The following is a 15,574-nucleotide window of genomic DNA, read 5'->3' as shown; positions in this document are numbered from 1 at the left end:
ATAATAAGTCTAAACCTTAGCACTGTATACCACACCAGAAGGAAGAGAGACAGAAAGAGAAAGTGAAACCTAGGCTCCTTCTCTCCTTCCTTTTATAGTCAGCATGACCTTGAAGAAGAGATTAAAAAACCTGTTTAAGCCAGCTGTACTCAACTTTTATGAAGGAATACCCCAAACATCATGAATCTTCTGTTTGCTTGTTTCACACAAAGAAGCTTCCAAAACCCTCTTGAATTAAGCAGAATAGGAAAGATCTCTACACATCTATACTTTCTGCACTAAGAAATGCAAACTGACACCCCACTACCAAATCCTAGGAATGAATAAAGGCTGGGATTTTGATTAATTGGAATATGGGTTAAAAGGACAATCTGCAGAGCTGTGCCGGACAGGAAATTTCTGGGCTGGGTTATGCAAACCAGCCTGGCTGACTTAGGGAACAGCAAAGCTGTTAACATGACAAAAGGTGTCAATGGGCCATTGGAGAGAATCCTTTCACTTGGGGAGTGAGACCTGACCAAGGTGATGGGGTGTGTGTCTGAGGGGACAGGAAAAGGGAGATATTTGAGCAAGGTCTGTTGGGAAAGAGAAGAAGGGAGAAGAGCTGAGATCCATCTTGGGCAGGCTGGCAGACGGTTTCCTATGCTGTTGCCTCTCGAAATGTGTGTGCCATAAGATCTAGACTCCCTCCATGTAGATTAGAGGCGTGACCAGGTGAATAAATCATATTTCTTAAAGCTGCAACAGTCTCCGCCATGTCTTCAGTTCTCCAAAGGAGCATAGACCCTGTGTGAGTGTCTGGGAGCCCATGGGCTCTTGCTATTGCTTGGCAGAGAGAGGTAGTGTCAGGCATGGAGAATTCTCTCCTTCCCCAGTAGCACCAAAGGCAAGAAGAACAAGCATGTCCGTATTTATGGTTTTTATTCAGTCATCTGGTAGCAAGACAAAGAATCCATGTCTCCATGCAAAGGAGACATTGCCTACTCAGAGCCCCCCTCTTCTGTCCCCAACAACATCCTGAGTACCTACGGAAAGTCCCAGGTGTCACACTCCTCTGCAATCTGTGTTCTTGAATTCAGAGGGACTGACAGGACCTTGGGGAAGGAAGATCTCCCAGACTCTTCAGGGAGGTCTCTGCTTGCTGCTCCTTCCCTCTTCCCTCCTCCTCTACAATCTCATAACTAGGCAATTCTTCATTCAGCTGTAATTTGACCCTGTCCCCTTCTCATCTTGTGTCAGGAGCCCAGGCTGCTTGATAACACAGCATGCAAGTCATAGTTAGCTTGAAGATTTATTGCAATACAAACAATTAGCCTCGGACGTCTAACTGAGCTTCCATGTCTTACGAGTCAGTTGACCCTTCTGAAGAGTGCTTCCTGGTTCTGCGGAATATTCTGAACCTATGACCCTTACATTTCTGGGTTTATTTCCTATGTAATACCTTTCTCATATGTCTACTCTTTGGGTTCAGGGGATTTATTGCCACCTCTTCCAGTGAGGAAATGCTACCCCTCCTGTTTTCTGAAGCTGCCTTTGCTTCTTGAGCTGACTTCTCTCCCTCCCACTCTCTGCCAATGCCTTATCTACATTCCATTCCATGTCAGGGGAAGGAGGACTGCTCCCAGCTGTCTGACTGCTTCCACTCATGCTGTGTTTCTCTACTTGGGACAGATGTGTTCATGACATCTAGAAACTGCTGGAGACAAAGGGTGAGGGTGAAGCTTCCCCCTCCCCCTCCTCTTCCAAGAGGAGCCGAACAGACTGAGGGTACACTCCTCAGCCTTCCTGTTTGGTCCAGTCCCTGACATCACACCCCTATCCAGAGCTTTCCTCCCCCCCTTTCTTCCTCCCCCCACCCCTTCGGTATTGGTCTGTTGGTGTGGTTCCTATGAAACTCCCTTTGCAATTCCAGGGCATTAACATGTTCTGCATATTCCCACGATCTTTCTTCGGGCCCATAACCCTTCCATGCAATCAAGTATTGCAGTCTCTTTCGTGTCATGAGTGAGTCTAGAATCTGCTCTACTTCAAACTCCTCCTCTCCCTATACCAGAACAGGAAGTGGGGGCACTTGCCTGGGAGTTTGTTAGGTGTGTGCTAGCACTACTGGGGACAGCACGGATCTTTGGAATACAGTGTGTATCTTCATTGATACTGGCAATCTGAGTCTAAAAGTACACTTCAAATGGCCCCACCTGCTGAGGATCTAGTTTCCTGCATCTACCTCTCTAGGGCAAATCATGTGTAGACAGCCACACATGATCCCCCACCTTTATCTCACTACCTGGTTGTCTATGGGCATCTGCTGCTATCTTATACGACTCCTTAGCATAGTCCAAGCATTTCCTTAGCAAACTTCAGATGGCTGTTAAGTCTTCTGTGAAGTCCTCTGCTGCTGGTACTGACACGGTGTTGGTCAGTGATGGGAAAGTACATGTATGGTATCTGTAACTGGCATAAAAGGGGGGGTCTGCCGAGTTAACACATGAAGTGCACTGTTGTACAGAAACACTGCCAAGGGCAATTTGGACACCCAATCATCTTGCTGGTAGTTCACATAACACCGGAGGTCTTGCTTAACATGGCGTCAGCCCTTTCCAACTCCCCATTAGTCTCTGGGTGTCAGGCTGAGTGAGGGACACTTCTACCTGGAGTAATGGCATGAGCTTCTTCCAGAACTGCAAGGTGAATTGGGTCCCCCAATCTGAAATCACTTTAAGGGGGAGCCCATGCGAATTAAATACATTTTCTACAAAGAGTTGTGCCATCTCTTGTGTGGCCAGCAGCCCCTTACAGGGCATGAAGTGAGCCATCTTTGTGAACAAGTCTACCCCCACCCAGATCACTGTCTTCTGCAGTCACTCTGGCAGATCAGTGATGTAGTCCATAGCTACAGCTTCCCATGGTCCTTGCGGTGTGGTTAGTGGTTGAAGCAATACTGCAGGTGCTTCCCTGAGTCCTTTTGCCCGCTGACAAACCTCACAAGCTTGGACGCATTCCTTGACCTTCTCCCTCAATCTTGGCCACCAGAATTGCCTCGTCACGTGGTATAGCGTTTTGTGCTGCCCAAAGTGTCCCACTGTAGTGTTGTCATGGCACTGACGTAGGATCTTGGCTTGGAGATCTCCTTCTGGAACATAGCGAGCTTCCCCTCTATACAGTAGCCAATCCTTTTCCATGAACCCCTCAGCGTCACCTGCATCTCCCTGCAGCACTACTAACTTGCCCTTCGCAAAAGCATCCTCCTGTGTCTTCAACTGGAATTTGGAAACTTCAACAACTGACCCAGCTGCTAGCTGTAACTGCTCTGATTTCAAGATGTGCTGATACACTGGAACTGGCTCATCATCCTGGTACTCCAGCTTCCTGGAAATAGCATCCGCCCTTTGATTCTGACTGCCGGACACATACTGTAATCTAAAGTCGAAGCTGGCAAAGAACAGCACCCAACAAACCTGCCATTGATTGAGACGTCTCATTGTCTGCCCTTACTCCAGATTTGGATGGCCAGTGCGCACCTCCACCTGATGTTGTGCCCCCTCAAGGAAATGTCTCCACACTTCAAGGGCTTCACGGATAGTCAAAAGTTCCTTTTCCCACATGGTGTAGTTCTACTCGGAAGAAGTCAGCTTCCTAGAGTGGAAGGCACAAGGGTTTGGTTGCCATCTTGGTCCTCTTGCAGCAGCACCCCCCCCCCACTGCTTTGTCAGAGGCATCTGTTTCCACGATCAGCAGCCAGTGAGGGGTAGCATGAACTAGGTACACCTCTGAGGAAAATATGGTTTTGAGCTGCTCAAACGCCTGTTGTGCCTCAGCTGTCCATGGAAGCACTTCTTGCACCTCAAGTAATCCGTGAGAGGTGCTGTGAGTCTTACGGTAATTGTTGGCGAACCTCAAGAATCTCTGAAGGTCTTTCTTCATCTTGGGTTCCTGCCATGACACCATGCTTTGCACCTTAGCTGGATCAATGTGTACCCCCTCTGCTGTGAGGTGGTAATGCAGAAAATCTACCATAGAGATGTGGAATTGGCATTTTTCTAACTTAGCATAAAGCTGGTGGAGGTGTTCTCTCAGCCTCTGCAGCACCTCTGCCACATGTCTCATGTGCTGTTCCTGGCTTTCAGAGAAGTTCAAAAGATCATCAAGGTAAACGACCATGAACTTATCCACCAGGCCACTGAAGATGTGGTTGATGAAGGCTTGGAACGTTGCTGTCCCTAACTGAAGCCCAAAGGGCATGACCAGATATTTGAAGCTGCCATACCTAGTGCAGAACATTGTTTTCCACTCATCTCCCTCCCTCACACAGATCAGGTTATAATAGTTGGTAGAGGATAATGATTAGGAACCATGAGGGCATTGGTCTTCCTATAGTCCATGCATAATCTAGGTTCTGTAGTGTCCTTCATCTTCACAAATAGCATTGGTGCCTTAGAAGGTCTGATGAAGCTCTTTACCAGATTCTTCTCTAAAAACTCGCTCAAGGCTGCCATTTCTGTCTTGGACAGGCAGGCACCCATCTTTGGTAACAATATTTTGATATTTTTCTCAATATAGTGTTGTAAGTTGTCTTGAGCACAAGATGTGGGTTGGAGCAGGTGAAGAAAGACAGGGCTTAGTGTCAGAAGGGTGCAGCAGGACTTTTAAAAAAATGGCTCTGTTTTCTCACTCTAATTAAAGTGGCAATTACTAAGAAATATTGTGTAACATTGGGGGAGGGTTTTTGTTTTAACAGGAACATAATGCATTTTATACATTTTGGATTCTTAAACATAGAATATCCTTCATCCTTCCCTTCCCTTTTTCTTGTTTTCTTTTTCCACCACTTCCATTTAATGGAAAGAAAGATCTGGAGGAATTATGAACATAAGTAGGAGAATATGGTTCTGGATTTGGCCATTTCCCAACACATCTCTCTGAGTTTAGGTGAGATGATGGTGTGAAAGACACAAAGACCCATTGCCAATCCCAAGCAGCTTGCTCAAACCATCTCCATTTTATTATTCTATAGAATATCCGATGCTTATCACGGTGGGCGCTAGCCTGCCCCCTCTGCTTTATAATGCCTTCCCCCTACCCCAGCTGCCCCTCTCAATCCTGCTCTCCTGAGGGCACAAGCAGATCGTAGTAGTCTTCGGAGCCAGGGTAGTACCCTGGTGGATCTGCAAACTGACTTCGAGGTGCCATCAGGGGCCCGGGCTTCTGCGGTCTGTACCCTGACCTGTGGTCAGGCCTTGGGCGCCTCCCATAGTTCTCCCTCATCCAGAGAGGGATGGAGGATGTTGTGGTCTTTCCCGAGGGAGGAAGCCCCCCACTCCACAGTGGGGGCCTCACCCAGGGAGGCCTGTGCTTTTTTGGCCTGGCTGTGGCAGGTGAAGTCCTGGGTTTGTGCGGTTTTGTGGTCTGCGCCAGCAGCGGGGTGGGTCTGGGAGCTGAGAGCTGCAGCTTAGAGTTCCTTTCAATCCAGCCTAGATAGTACTGCGTGGAAATGAAGACGCTTGGCACCTTCGCTGTGCCGCAGTACACGGGTCCGAAACTGGCGACTCCAATCACCCAGTAGCGCTCAGACCTCTCTTCCCTGCACATCAGGGGGCCTCCGCTGTCACCCTGGGAGGGGGAAAAGAAGGTGGTGGAATGAGGTGCAGGCATGATGCTGTGGAGATCAAGGCAGAGGCAAATGGGGTAAGGCTACAAGGCTCAGCCATCCTGTCAGGGGGCAGCACAGTACACTAATTTCATTTATTTACTGCATTTATGGCCACTGGGTGCCACCCCCTTCATCAGGTGAGCACAAAATCCTGACCTTGGCTCCTGACCGTGGTTCACCTACCTTGCAGATTGCAATGTTTCCGTCTTCGTGTCCAGCACAGATGTTCTGTGTAGGTATCCTCCTGCCCCACCACTTCATACATTTTTTCCTGCTGACGGTATTCATTGGCGCTTCCTGCATGATATCAGGAGGGGTGAAATCTGTGAGCAGAAAGCAGTGGGGTGGGAATGGAGATAGACAGCTGGACGTCTGACCAGGGGGTGCCCTGCCCATGAATCCTAACTGGGGCAGGGGAAGGAGAGGGGAAAGGGGGAAACCCCTCAGAGCCACACCAAGAAAGCAGACATGTGGACAAGCCTTAAGACCTGCCTAACGGCTAGCTGCTCTCAGTTCGTACACCAGCCGTGCTATTTTTCTAGAAACGAGGTGCCGGAACTCACCACAAACGCCTTCCTTGGTCTCTTATAATGACAATGGCACCCACCTTAGAGGTGCTGGAACAGACTTCCAGTGAGTTCTGGCTGAAAAAATCCCTGCTAACCATGCTTTTATTTCATAAATAGATATCCTGAGCCTTCAACCATGAAGATTCCAAAAGTGATAAATACAGCAATAAAACCCCAGTATATTTCCAAAGCAAAATAATTACAGACAAGAACAAGGAAAATCTCCATGCAAAAGAGAGGGGAAGTAAAAGAGGGATGGAATACCCCGAAAGAAAATTTCTCCTGCAAGGAAGGAACCTTGTGCAGCCCAACCAGAAGTGTTTATTTATTCAGAGCTACAATTTTTGCCATGGTCACTTCCATTTCATTTATTAACTTTCCTCCCACTGGAAGGGCTCGTCCACACTTCCACTCGTCCCCAGCCTAGAAAGCATGACTCCAAGTTATCTCAAGTATCTACACAATATCAGAGAAGTTTGAATGCACCCATATTGATAATGGAAGTACAAATGGCAATACAGAAAATGACAAAGCACTGGGGATGAATGATCATACAGCAATTTATTATGAAAAGTTTCAGAATGCACTCATCAAACCGGTTAATGACACCATGCACAGAATACTGGGCACGTGAATAATTCAGACCTATTTCTTCACTGAACTGTGATTATAAACTCTTTGCCACAATTTTAGCTAATAGGCTAAAAAAGACCGAGTCAGTCCACAGAGACCAAGCCAGATTTTTACTAGGCAGACAAATGAACGTCAATATAAGGAATGTACTTAATGTAATTGAGTATTTGGAAGTGAGAATTGAAAAACAGGCCTAAGAATTAATTTTCTTAGATGCGGAGAAAGCCTTTGATAACATTTCTTGGTTATTAGAGAAAATGGAAATAGGCAATTCCTTTCTGACTGGAATTAAAGTGATCTATACTGACCAATCCACAAATTGTTTAGTAAACAATATACTCTCAGACAAATGACAAGTAGAAAAAGGAACAAGACAAGGTTGTCCCTTATCTCACTTGCTGTTTATTATGATATTAGAAATATTCCTTCAGAATAGAATAACTAATAGGGAAATTAAAGGTATTGAGGTGGACGTAGAGTGTACAGATTAAGAGCATTTGTGGATGATGTGGTGTTAACATTGGAAAAACCTTTAGAGAGTATTTCCAAGGCACTAGAAGAAATTAAAAGGTTTGGAGAAGTGACAAGGTTTAAAATAAATTCAGGCAAAAGTAAAATGCTAATTAAAAACATGGATGATCCGTCAAAAAATCTGTTAGAAAAAAATGTGGTTTGAAAATATGTTAAAAAGTTAGATATATGGGAATCTGGCTCACAGTAAGAAATCTCAATCTATTTGAAAATAGCTATTTTAAACTGGAAAGAGATTAAGAAAGAGTTGGAGATTTGGGAGGGAATGAACCGCTCCTTGTTTGGCAGGATCCCAGCTATCAAAATGAATCTACTGCCCAGGATGCTGTTTTTATTCCAATCAGGCTGCTTCAAAGAATGGAAGAAGGATATTTTCAAATGCATCTGGCAGGTGAAAAGGCCAAGAATTAAACAAAAAATTATGATAGATATAAAGAAAGAGGAGGCTTTGTCCTGCCAAATTTGCAAATTTATTATGAGGCAGCCTGTTTTTGCTGGTTAAGAGAATGGATTACATTGGATAATACAGACATCCTTGACCTAGAGAGACATGATATAAAATTTGGCTGGCATTCATGCCTCTGGTATGGGAAGGCAAAAATTTACAAAAGTTTTATGAACCATATTCTAAGGAAGAATCTGTATAGAGTTTTGGAGAAACACAAAAATTTGCTGGAAAGTAAAACACCATTCTGGTTATCTCCAGTTGAGGCTATCACAATTAAGAGAGTTAAAAAGGGTAGACAATGGGCTACATATAGGGAATTGCTGTACTTTACAGAGGAGGGAACGCAAATTCAATGGACAGTGTAAGGAGTCATGTTACAGATTGGCTACAATATCATCAGTTACAGTAAATGTTTAAAATAGACAGGAAAAATGGCTTCTTGGACTAAAGCTCACAATTTGAAAAAGAACTTCTGCAAAACAAAGAAAAACTTTTATCTAAAATGTACAATTTGTTTTTAGAGTGGGAAACAAAAGACGAGCTTGTCAAAACTTCTACAACACAATGGGCAATAGATATAGGACATAATATAAATTTGAATCTCTGTGAAAAACTTTGGAAGAGTGGGTTGAAATTCACAGCATGTTATTCCTTGAAGGAGAACTATCTGAAAATGATTTACAGATGGTATCTAACTCCAAGTATACTTGCTAAGATGTATAAGACTGAATCAAATAGGTTTTACGTTCTATCATATGTTGTGGACTTGTAAAAGGGTAAAAGAGTATTGGGAAATAATTTATAATGAATTTTAAAATGTTAAATAATTTAAAATGTTAAAAAACCAGAGACCGTTCTGTCAGGGATATTTCAGACAGAAATTCAGACAGATGTCAAACAAGGTTATTTATGTAAGCCATTACTGTGGATCGTGCTTTGCTAGCCCCAAAATGGAAAACAAGCAAGGTTCCAACTAAAGAAGAATGGCAACTTAAACTGATGGAATGTGCACAGCTTGCAGATTTAACATCTAGAATATGAGAACAAGAAGAACATTCATTTAAAGAAGATTGGAAAATGTTTATTGAATATATGGATGAAAATTGTGTACACTTGAAATTGTGTACACTTGAAAACACAACAGTGTAAATAAGTTTTGGTGGATGTAATAATGGACTACTGAATGGTTTAGTTTACACAAAATATGCAGGGATTTATGGTATGCAAAATGAACCATGGAAAGAGAAGAAGGGAAGTCATAGAACATAAAACTCACTTTTTGGCTGCAGGCCGCCCCAACCGCTGACGTAGCAATGGCCGAACATCAAAACCGGCAGGCTTTTTTCAGGCAGGCAGGCTGGCTGGATGTAGTCGCTGCAGTTGACGGGCTCGTCCATCTCCAGCAAGGCGATGTCTCTATACACCACCTCTCTGCTGTTCAGCTTGTTGTCGTACCTCTCGTGTTTCACCAGCGTCCTGATGAAGCGCTGCTCGGCCTCGGGGCCCAGATTGGTGAGATGGTTGGAGCCAAGAACAAGCTTGTACTGGTCTCTGCAGGTGGGACCAAGAACAGGGATATATGGCTTGTGGGAGGCTATAGGTGCATTCCGTGGTTCAGGGGGGCAGCACGCCCCGGGTGCCATTCCAAAGGGATGGTGACAAAATGCCAACCCCCGATTGGCAGCACCCCTCAGAACATGTGCCACGCCCCCAGGATGCATGCCATGCCCCCACGGGCAGCACATCATGTCCCCTGGGACACACACTGCTCCAGGTACCGGAGCAGGTTGCTTTTCTTCTGAGAGGCTGTTCTTGGACTCCCTGATCATCAGAGAAAGGATGGAGAAAAAATCCTCCCTCCCTCTCTCACGAGGCTGGAACACCTGGATATCCAGTGAAGCTGACCTCACCTCCAAAAGGATATTGCAGAGCTGGAGAACGTTCAGAAAAGGACCAACCAAAATTGTCAGGGGTGTGGAGACACTCCCCTACGAGGAAAGGCTGCCGCGCTTGGGACTTTTTAGTTTGGAGAAAATGTGGGGAAGAGGAGACATGGTTGAGGGTTGCTGGAACTATGAATGGTGCAGAGAAAGTGGAAAGAGAAATGTTTTCCTCCCTCTCCTGTAACGCTAGAAGTTGTGGACACCCCATGGAGATTCAGGAGAGACGAAAGGACATCCTGCATGCATCATATAGCTAAGCTGCGGAACCTGCCCCCACGAGAGGCAGCAACGGGCACCAGTTTATGTGGCTTTAAAAGAGGACTGGGCAGATTCTGGGATGGTTATGCTCTTCCATCACAGTCAGAGGTAGCAATGCTCTCTGAAGGCTCCTGCACACCCCTGTTTGTTCCGTTTGTTTCCTTTGATTCTATGATTCCTTGTTGTCAGGGGCTCAGGAGCAGAGGCACAGGGAAGAGAGGAAATGGAGAGCGAAGGGGAAGAATCTGAGGGCAGCGTAGGAGAAGATGACAGTGGCCCGAGAGATTCCATGAGCCTCTCCAGCGAATCAGAAGATTCACAGAAGGGGGCGCCGGTGGCCAGGGCAAGGGGGGTCCAAAAGGGGACAATCCAGAAGCAAGGGGCCAGCAGGGACTCCCAGAGCAGCAGTTGGAGATCAGGACCAGCTTCCCCACCAGAGCGTAGTGGGGGGGAAGAGTCCCAGGTATCGGGGCCAGCGTCTCCCCCAGCAGGGAGAGAAGATGAGTCAGGGCTGACCACGCCTCCATCGGAGAGTCAGGGAACGGAGGGGAGGTCAGGTCCAGATAGCATCCCGGAAGAAGGAAGCAGTGACAGAAGCAGTGTAACGGTCAGGAGGAAGGTCACTGGGTTGGCGCGAGCGCCAAGTTCAAATGTACAGGCGCGCGGGACAGCAGAGAACCAGGATTAGGAACCAGGTCCTAAAGCCCGCCGGAGGCAGGGGGAGGAGTCAGGGGACTCAGCGTCAGAAGAGTCCAGAAAGGGGAATGCCCCAGCGGACAGGAGGACCCAGAGGAGGAGAGAGCAGAGGAAGAGGTGGAGCAGGGCTAGAGTCTTAAACTGGTGTCAGAGGGGAGGAGATTCAGACGGAGCTTCGGCGGTCTAGGGTTTAAGACGTAGAGCTGCGCGCCATGGTTTTGAAATAGAGACTGAACTTCAATAAAGACTTTTGTATATAACAACAACCTGGCGTTGGTCCTCTGTGAGCTGGGACTTCGGGCAGCTCTGACACTTGTGATTTCTATTTTTTAAAAAATAATATTTATTAAAAGTTTAAAGATTACAAAAAGAAAGAAAAAGAATTAAACTAATCAATATAATACAATACAAATACAAAAACACTACATAAAACTTTGAATTAACAAAACAAAACAAGAACAATTAAAAACACTTCCAATATTTTCAATCTTAGCTTTCATTCACTTGTTTCATTGACTTCCTCATGCCTCCCTTTTTGTATTCCACTTCAATTAACTGTTTCAGCAATTCCTTTCCATCTTCCTCTGTTTTCTGTCCTGTAATTAATCTTAACATATTCTAACCTTGTTTTTTCCCTTTGATACATTAACAATCTATCTGTACCTAGTTCCTTATAACATTTCTGCCAAAGCCATATAACTTCATTCCACCATTTTTCTAAAGCTCATTAATTTTACAATATTTCTGTAAATAGTTGTAATGGGATTAGGGGTTGCTTGTGCGTAGGCGCCGAACTGCTCCAAGCTGAGTAGTTGGCTAAAACCTTCCCGGACCGGACAGCCCTTACTTCGTGGCTGTCTTAATCACTGGCAGAATCCGTCAGTGGGCGTTTCCTGAACTTTTTCCAACATAAGAGCTCTTTGACAGACAGTCTCCTCCTAGATTCCCTGCGCGACAGCTTTCTGCGCAGAGTGGGCGTCCCAAGGGGAGGTCCTGAGCTCTCTCCACTGGTCTTGCTGGAAGCGTCTCTGAGCCTTCACTCCGACTCCTCCTCCTTCCCTCCTTCCTCAGTGGAAGCTCTCCCTCTTTCCCGGCTGGTTCCCTCCTCAGCATCCGAGGGTCTCCCAGCATCTGAGAGCCTCTCCACCCCCCTGAGCTCCGATGGCAGTTCCCTGACAATAATCTTTAATTTTTTTCCAATCTTCTTCCACCGACTCTTCTCCCTGGTCTCGGATTCTGCCAGTCATTTCCGCCAATTCCATATAGTCCATCAACTTCATCTGCCATTCTTCCTGGGTGGGTAAATCTTGTGTCTTCCAATACTTCGCGATGAGTATTCTTGCTGCTGTTGTTGCATACATAAAAAAAGTTCTGTCCTTCTTTGGCACCAATTGGCCGACCAAGCCCAGGAGAAAGGCCTCTGGTTTCTTCAGAAAGGTATATTTAAATACCTTTTTCATTTCATTATAAATCATCTCCCAGAAAGCCTTAATCCTTGGGCATGTCCACCAAAGGTGAAAGAATGTACCTTCAGTCTCATTACATTTCCAACATTTATTTTCGGGCAAATGGTAAATTTTTGCAAGCTTGACTGGGGTCATGTAGATTCCTTGTGATTTCTAGACATGGGTCTCAGAGGTTATTTTTTTTATTTGATTTGACTTGATTTGATTTGTATACCACCCTTGATCACAAGATCTCAGGGCGGTCCACAGGATAAAAATCCAAGGTGAAAACACAATAGTCAAAACAAAAAAATAACGAAACAATAACTCTGTTCCCACAAACATATTTTAAAAACTTGTAGAATATTAATCAGCTTTATAAAACAAAAAAGACAAATGCAAATTAACATGTAATACTTAAGAACAATAAACAACACCCACCCAAGTTAGAACAACACCCCCATTAAAAGCACAATTTTAGCACAAGGCCCACGTCCTCAGTCCTCGTTCCTGTGCCTGGCCGCTTTTCCTGGGGTAACCTGCCGTTTACATCTAAATTGGAGCAAACATGAATTCATAGAAAACCTGATAGACATTTGTTCTGATTCAGCGATGAACAGTGTGGGAGAAAGGAGAAGCCTCTCAGATTTGTGCCTACAGGTCAAAGGACAAATGGAATTGTGGATGAGCCCTATATTCCTATGAATCAAAAGGGGGTGGACCGGCCTGAGTGCCCACAGTCGCGGAGCTAGCTGCTCTGGCACCCAGAGTGGTGTGCACCCGGGGGGGGGGGCTGGCATCCCAGCGGTGTGAGGTGAGCATCCTAGGAGGCGCTGCCCACACCTAGTCTCCTGGGGGGTGCGCATCCCGGGGGTGCACTGCCCGTGATGAGTGTCCCAGTGCGGCGGCATGGTGATGTCACCCCCCCTCAGGGATGACACTCAGGGTGGACCACACCCACCGCACCCACCTTGCTCCGCCTCTGAGTGCCCAGCCCTCTGAGGTTCCCAACGGGACGCTGGACTAGCTGGACCTTAGTCCTGATCCAGTAGGGCAGTTCCTGGGCTGTAGACTCCACCATCCCAAGAGGATGGCTCTGTGTTCAGGCAAACTGCAGTTCCTCCAAGTATCACCTGGAAGGCAGAAGAAGGGACTCTGCTTCCTTGAGATGCCCCCAGGCTGCTGGGCTTGCAGATTCCACAACCCTCCCCAGGAACGGCCTTCTGCTAAGCAAACTTCCCCTTCTGCTTACTTTCCCTTTGGGAAGCAGTGACCTGCACTGAGGACCCATTGGGGGCTGATGAGCGAACCTCCGCAGGAATGCATGTAGACGTTCCCTCGTACTTTTGTCTGGATGCTGACCATCCAGGGCCAGGTCCCTGGAAGAACATCGCTGCCGCCCACAATACGCATCAACTTATGGCTGCTTGCCAAGGGTCGTCTTCCGCAGATGCCACTGAAAAAGATAGAGAGCGTCGCCGGATCATGTGCGTGACGTGGGTGGATTGTGCAGCTGGCATAAGAGACTCGGACACGCCTGACTTCCACACTTCCCCCAAAATGCTTTCTTGCAGCAGACAAGCATCTCTTTCTTGACCACCTCAACAGAGTGAAGTACAAAGCTGGAGACACCCACAGGACCAGATCCCTGTGCACCAGAGATCCCATTCACTGCCCATGAGCTAAGTCAGCTTTGGACAACAAAGTCATTCACTGCCCATGAGCTAAGTCAGCTTTGGTGCCCTCCAGGGCTGGCAACCTGCAAATGTCCTTGCAGAAGACAAGGGCTGTTCATGTTAAGTAGAATTGCTTAATTCACACTGAGATGGAGAATGCTGAAAGGGTTTAACTGGAAGATTCCATTGAAGCGCAAGAAGAGCTCTACAAGCACCTCAATGGGTTGGTTGATAATTAACTGCTATTGCTCTCTACTAGCTAGCGCATGGGTGTTTAACCTTAGGTCACATGAGTAAGGTATTCAATGTGCAAATCACCATCTTGGGGAGTTGGGCTTTGGTTCTTTGTTCCCAGTTAGAGTGGGGGGGATATCATGCAACTCTCCAGGAGATGCATAGCCTTAGGTAGGCGAATGCAGGCTGCAATGGGAGAGAGACACAGTTTTGATTTCTGGAAGAAGTAAGGTTATTAAAGCCATGCTTTTCCCAGTAGTGATGTATGGAAGTGAGAGCTGGACCATAAAGAAGGCTGATTGCCAAAGAATTGATGCTTTTGAATTCTGGTGCTGGAGGAGACTCTCACTTAAGAGGCCGGGGGCCAGCGCTGTCCGGAGACACTTCTGGGTCAGCTTGGGTTTTTCCCCCCGCAACAACAAAACTTCTTCCCTATTTTGTCTTTCCTTACAAAATGCCACCCATCATCCCCAAAGCCTCTTTGGCCCCTTACTCGCAGCTGCTGATCGTGGTGTTATGAGTGGGCTGGAATGCAGCAAGGAACAGAACAGAAAGGACCAACCATCTCATGCTTTGGGCAGCTCCCAAGGCTACGGGGTCTACCACCACCACCTTTTCTTAGAATTCATGACATCATAAAACACATGAATCCAGGTTCTGTTCAGAGAGCATGTGGGCAGCCTGACATCATCACTGCTCCTCCTCTCTCTTTTTAAATTAATATTAACAGAAGCACCAGGGCAAGATGCCCAAACAAGGATGCACCAATTTTTAAATATTCCTTCTTTTCAGCTTGCACTTTTTTTGGCCCAAGTTTGCATTTCTTTGTTTTATCCTCATTTGGACAAGACTTCCATTTTTTTCAAGGAAGCCTTCCTGCCTCTAATAGGTTCCTAATAGCTTCCTTACAACAACAAGAATTTTATTATTTATACCCCACCCAACTGGTGGGTTCCCCCAGCCACTCTGGGCAACTTACAGAATATTTAAACATAATAAAGCAGCAAACATTAAAAGCTTCCCAATACAGGGTTGCCTTCAGATGTGTTCTAAAAGTTGTATAGTTCTTTATCTCCTTGACATCTGAAGGGAGGGTGTTCCATAGGGAGGGTGCCACCACCGAGAAGGCCCTCTGCCTTGTCCCTGGTTCCTGGACTCTGCTCTTTAGCCATGCTGGCATCCTCTTGGCCCAGGTGGTATTTTTTCCTCAAGTGCAACATACATTATTGTTGAGATCCTCTTATTGTGGTTTTGAATAACCCCTAAGTGTTCTGCAGGGTTTTTGCCTTCTACCTTCCTTTCTACCAGCTCCCTCATTTTTGGGAAGTCCCTTTCTTTGAAGTCAAATGTGACTACAATGAACTTACTTGGCAATTGTCCAGTACATATATAAATTGAATTTGACAGCACTGTGGTCACTCTTCCCAATTAGTTCAGCAGCACTTTCATCTCTAACCAGATCCTGGCTGTCACTTCAGATAAAACCCAGAGTTT

The 15,574-nt window shown here is 46.1% G+C and overlaps 1 protein-coding gene across 1 annotated transcript; it reads right to left on the bottom strand.

Moving 5' to 3' along the window:
• Window positions 1–4,977: 4,977 nt before the first annotated feature.
• Window positions 4,978–15,482, bottom strand: LOC309351914 (acrosin-like). Its single transcript, XM_081880111.1, has 5 exons — window positions 15,448–15,482; window positions 13,423–13,626; window positions 9,105–9,379; window positions 5,831–5,970; window positions 4,978–5,607 (listed from the first exon to the last, which is right to left on the bottom strand). The coding sequence occupies exons 1-5, from the start codon at window positions 15,465–15,467 to the stop codon at window positions 5,092–5,094; spliced, it is 1,155 nt and encodes a 384-aa protein (XP_081736237.1). The 5' UTR covers window positions 15,468–15,482; the 3' UTR covers window positions 4,978–5,091.
• Between the last annotated feature and the right edge of the window lie 92 nt (window positions 15,483–15,574).

Source organism: Podarcis erhardii (assembly GCF_964252035.2).
Source record: "Podarcis erhardii genome assembly, chromosome: 10".
In the NCBI taxonomy this organism is placed as follows: domain Eukaryota; kingdom Metazoa; phylum Chordata; class Lepidosauria; order Squamata; family Lacertidae; genus Podarcis; species Podarcis erhardii.
Note: the sequence above shows the minus strand (reverse complement) of the source record. Positions and strands in the feature narration are given on the sequence as shown.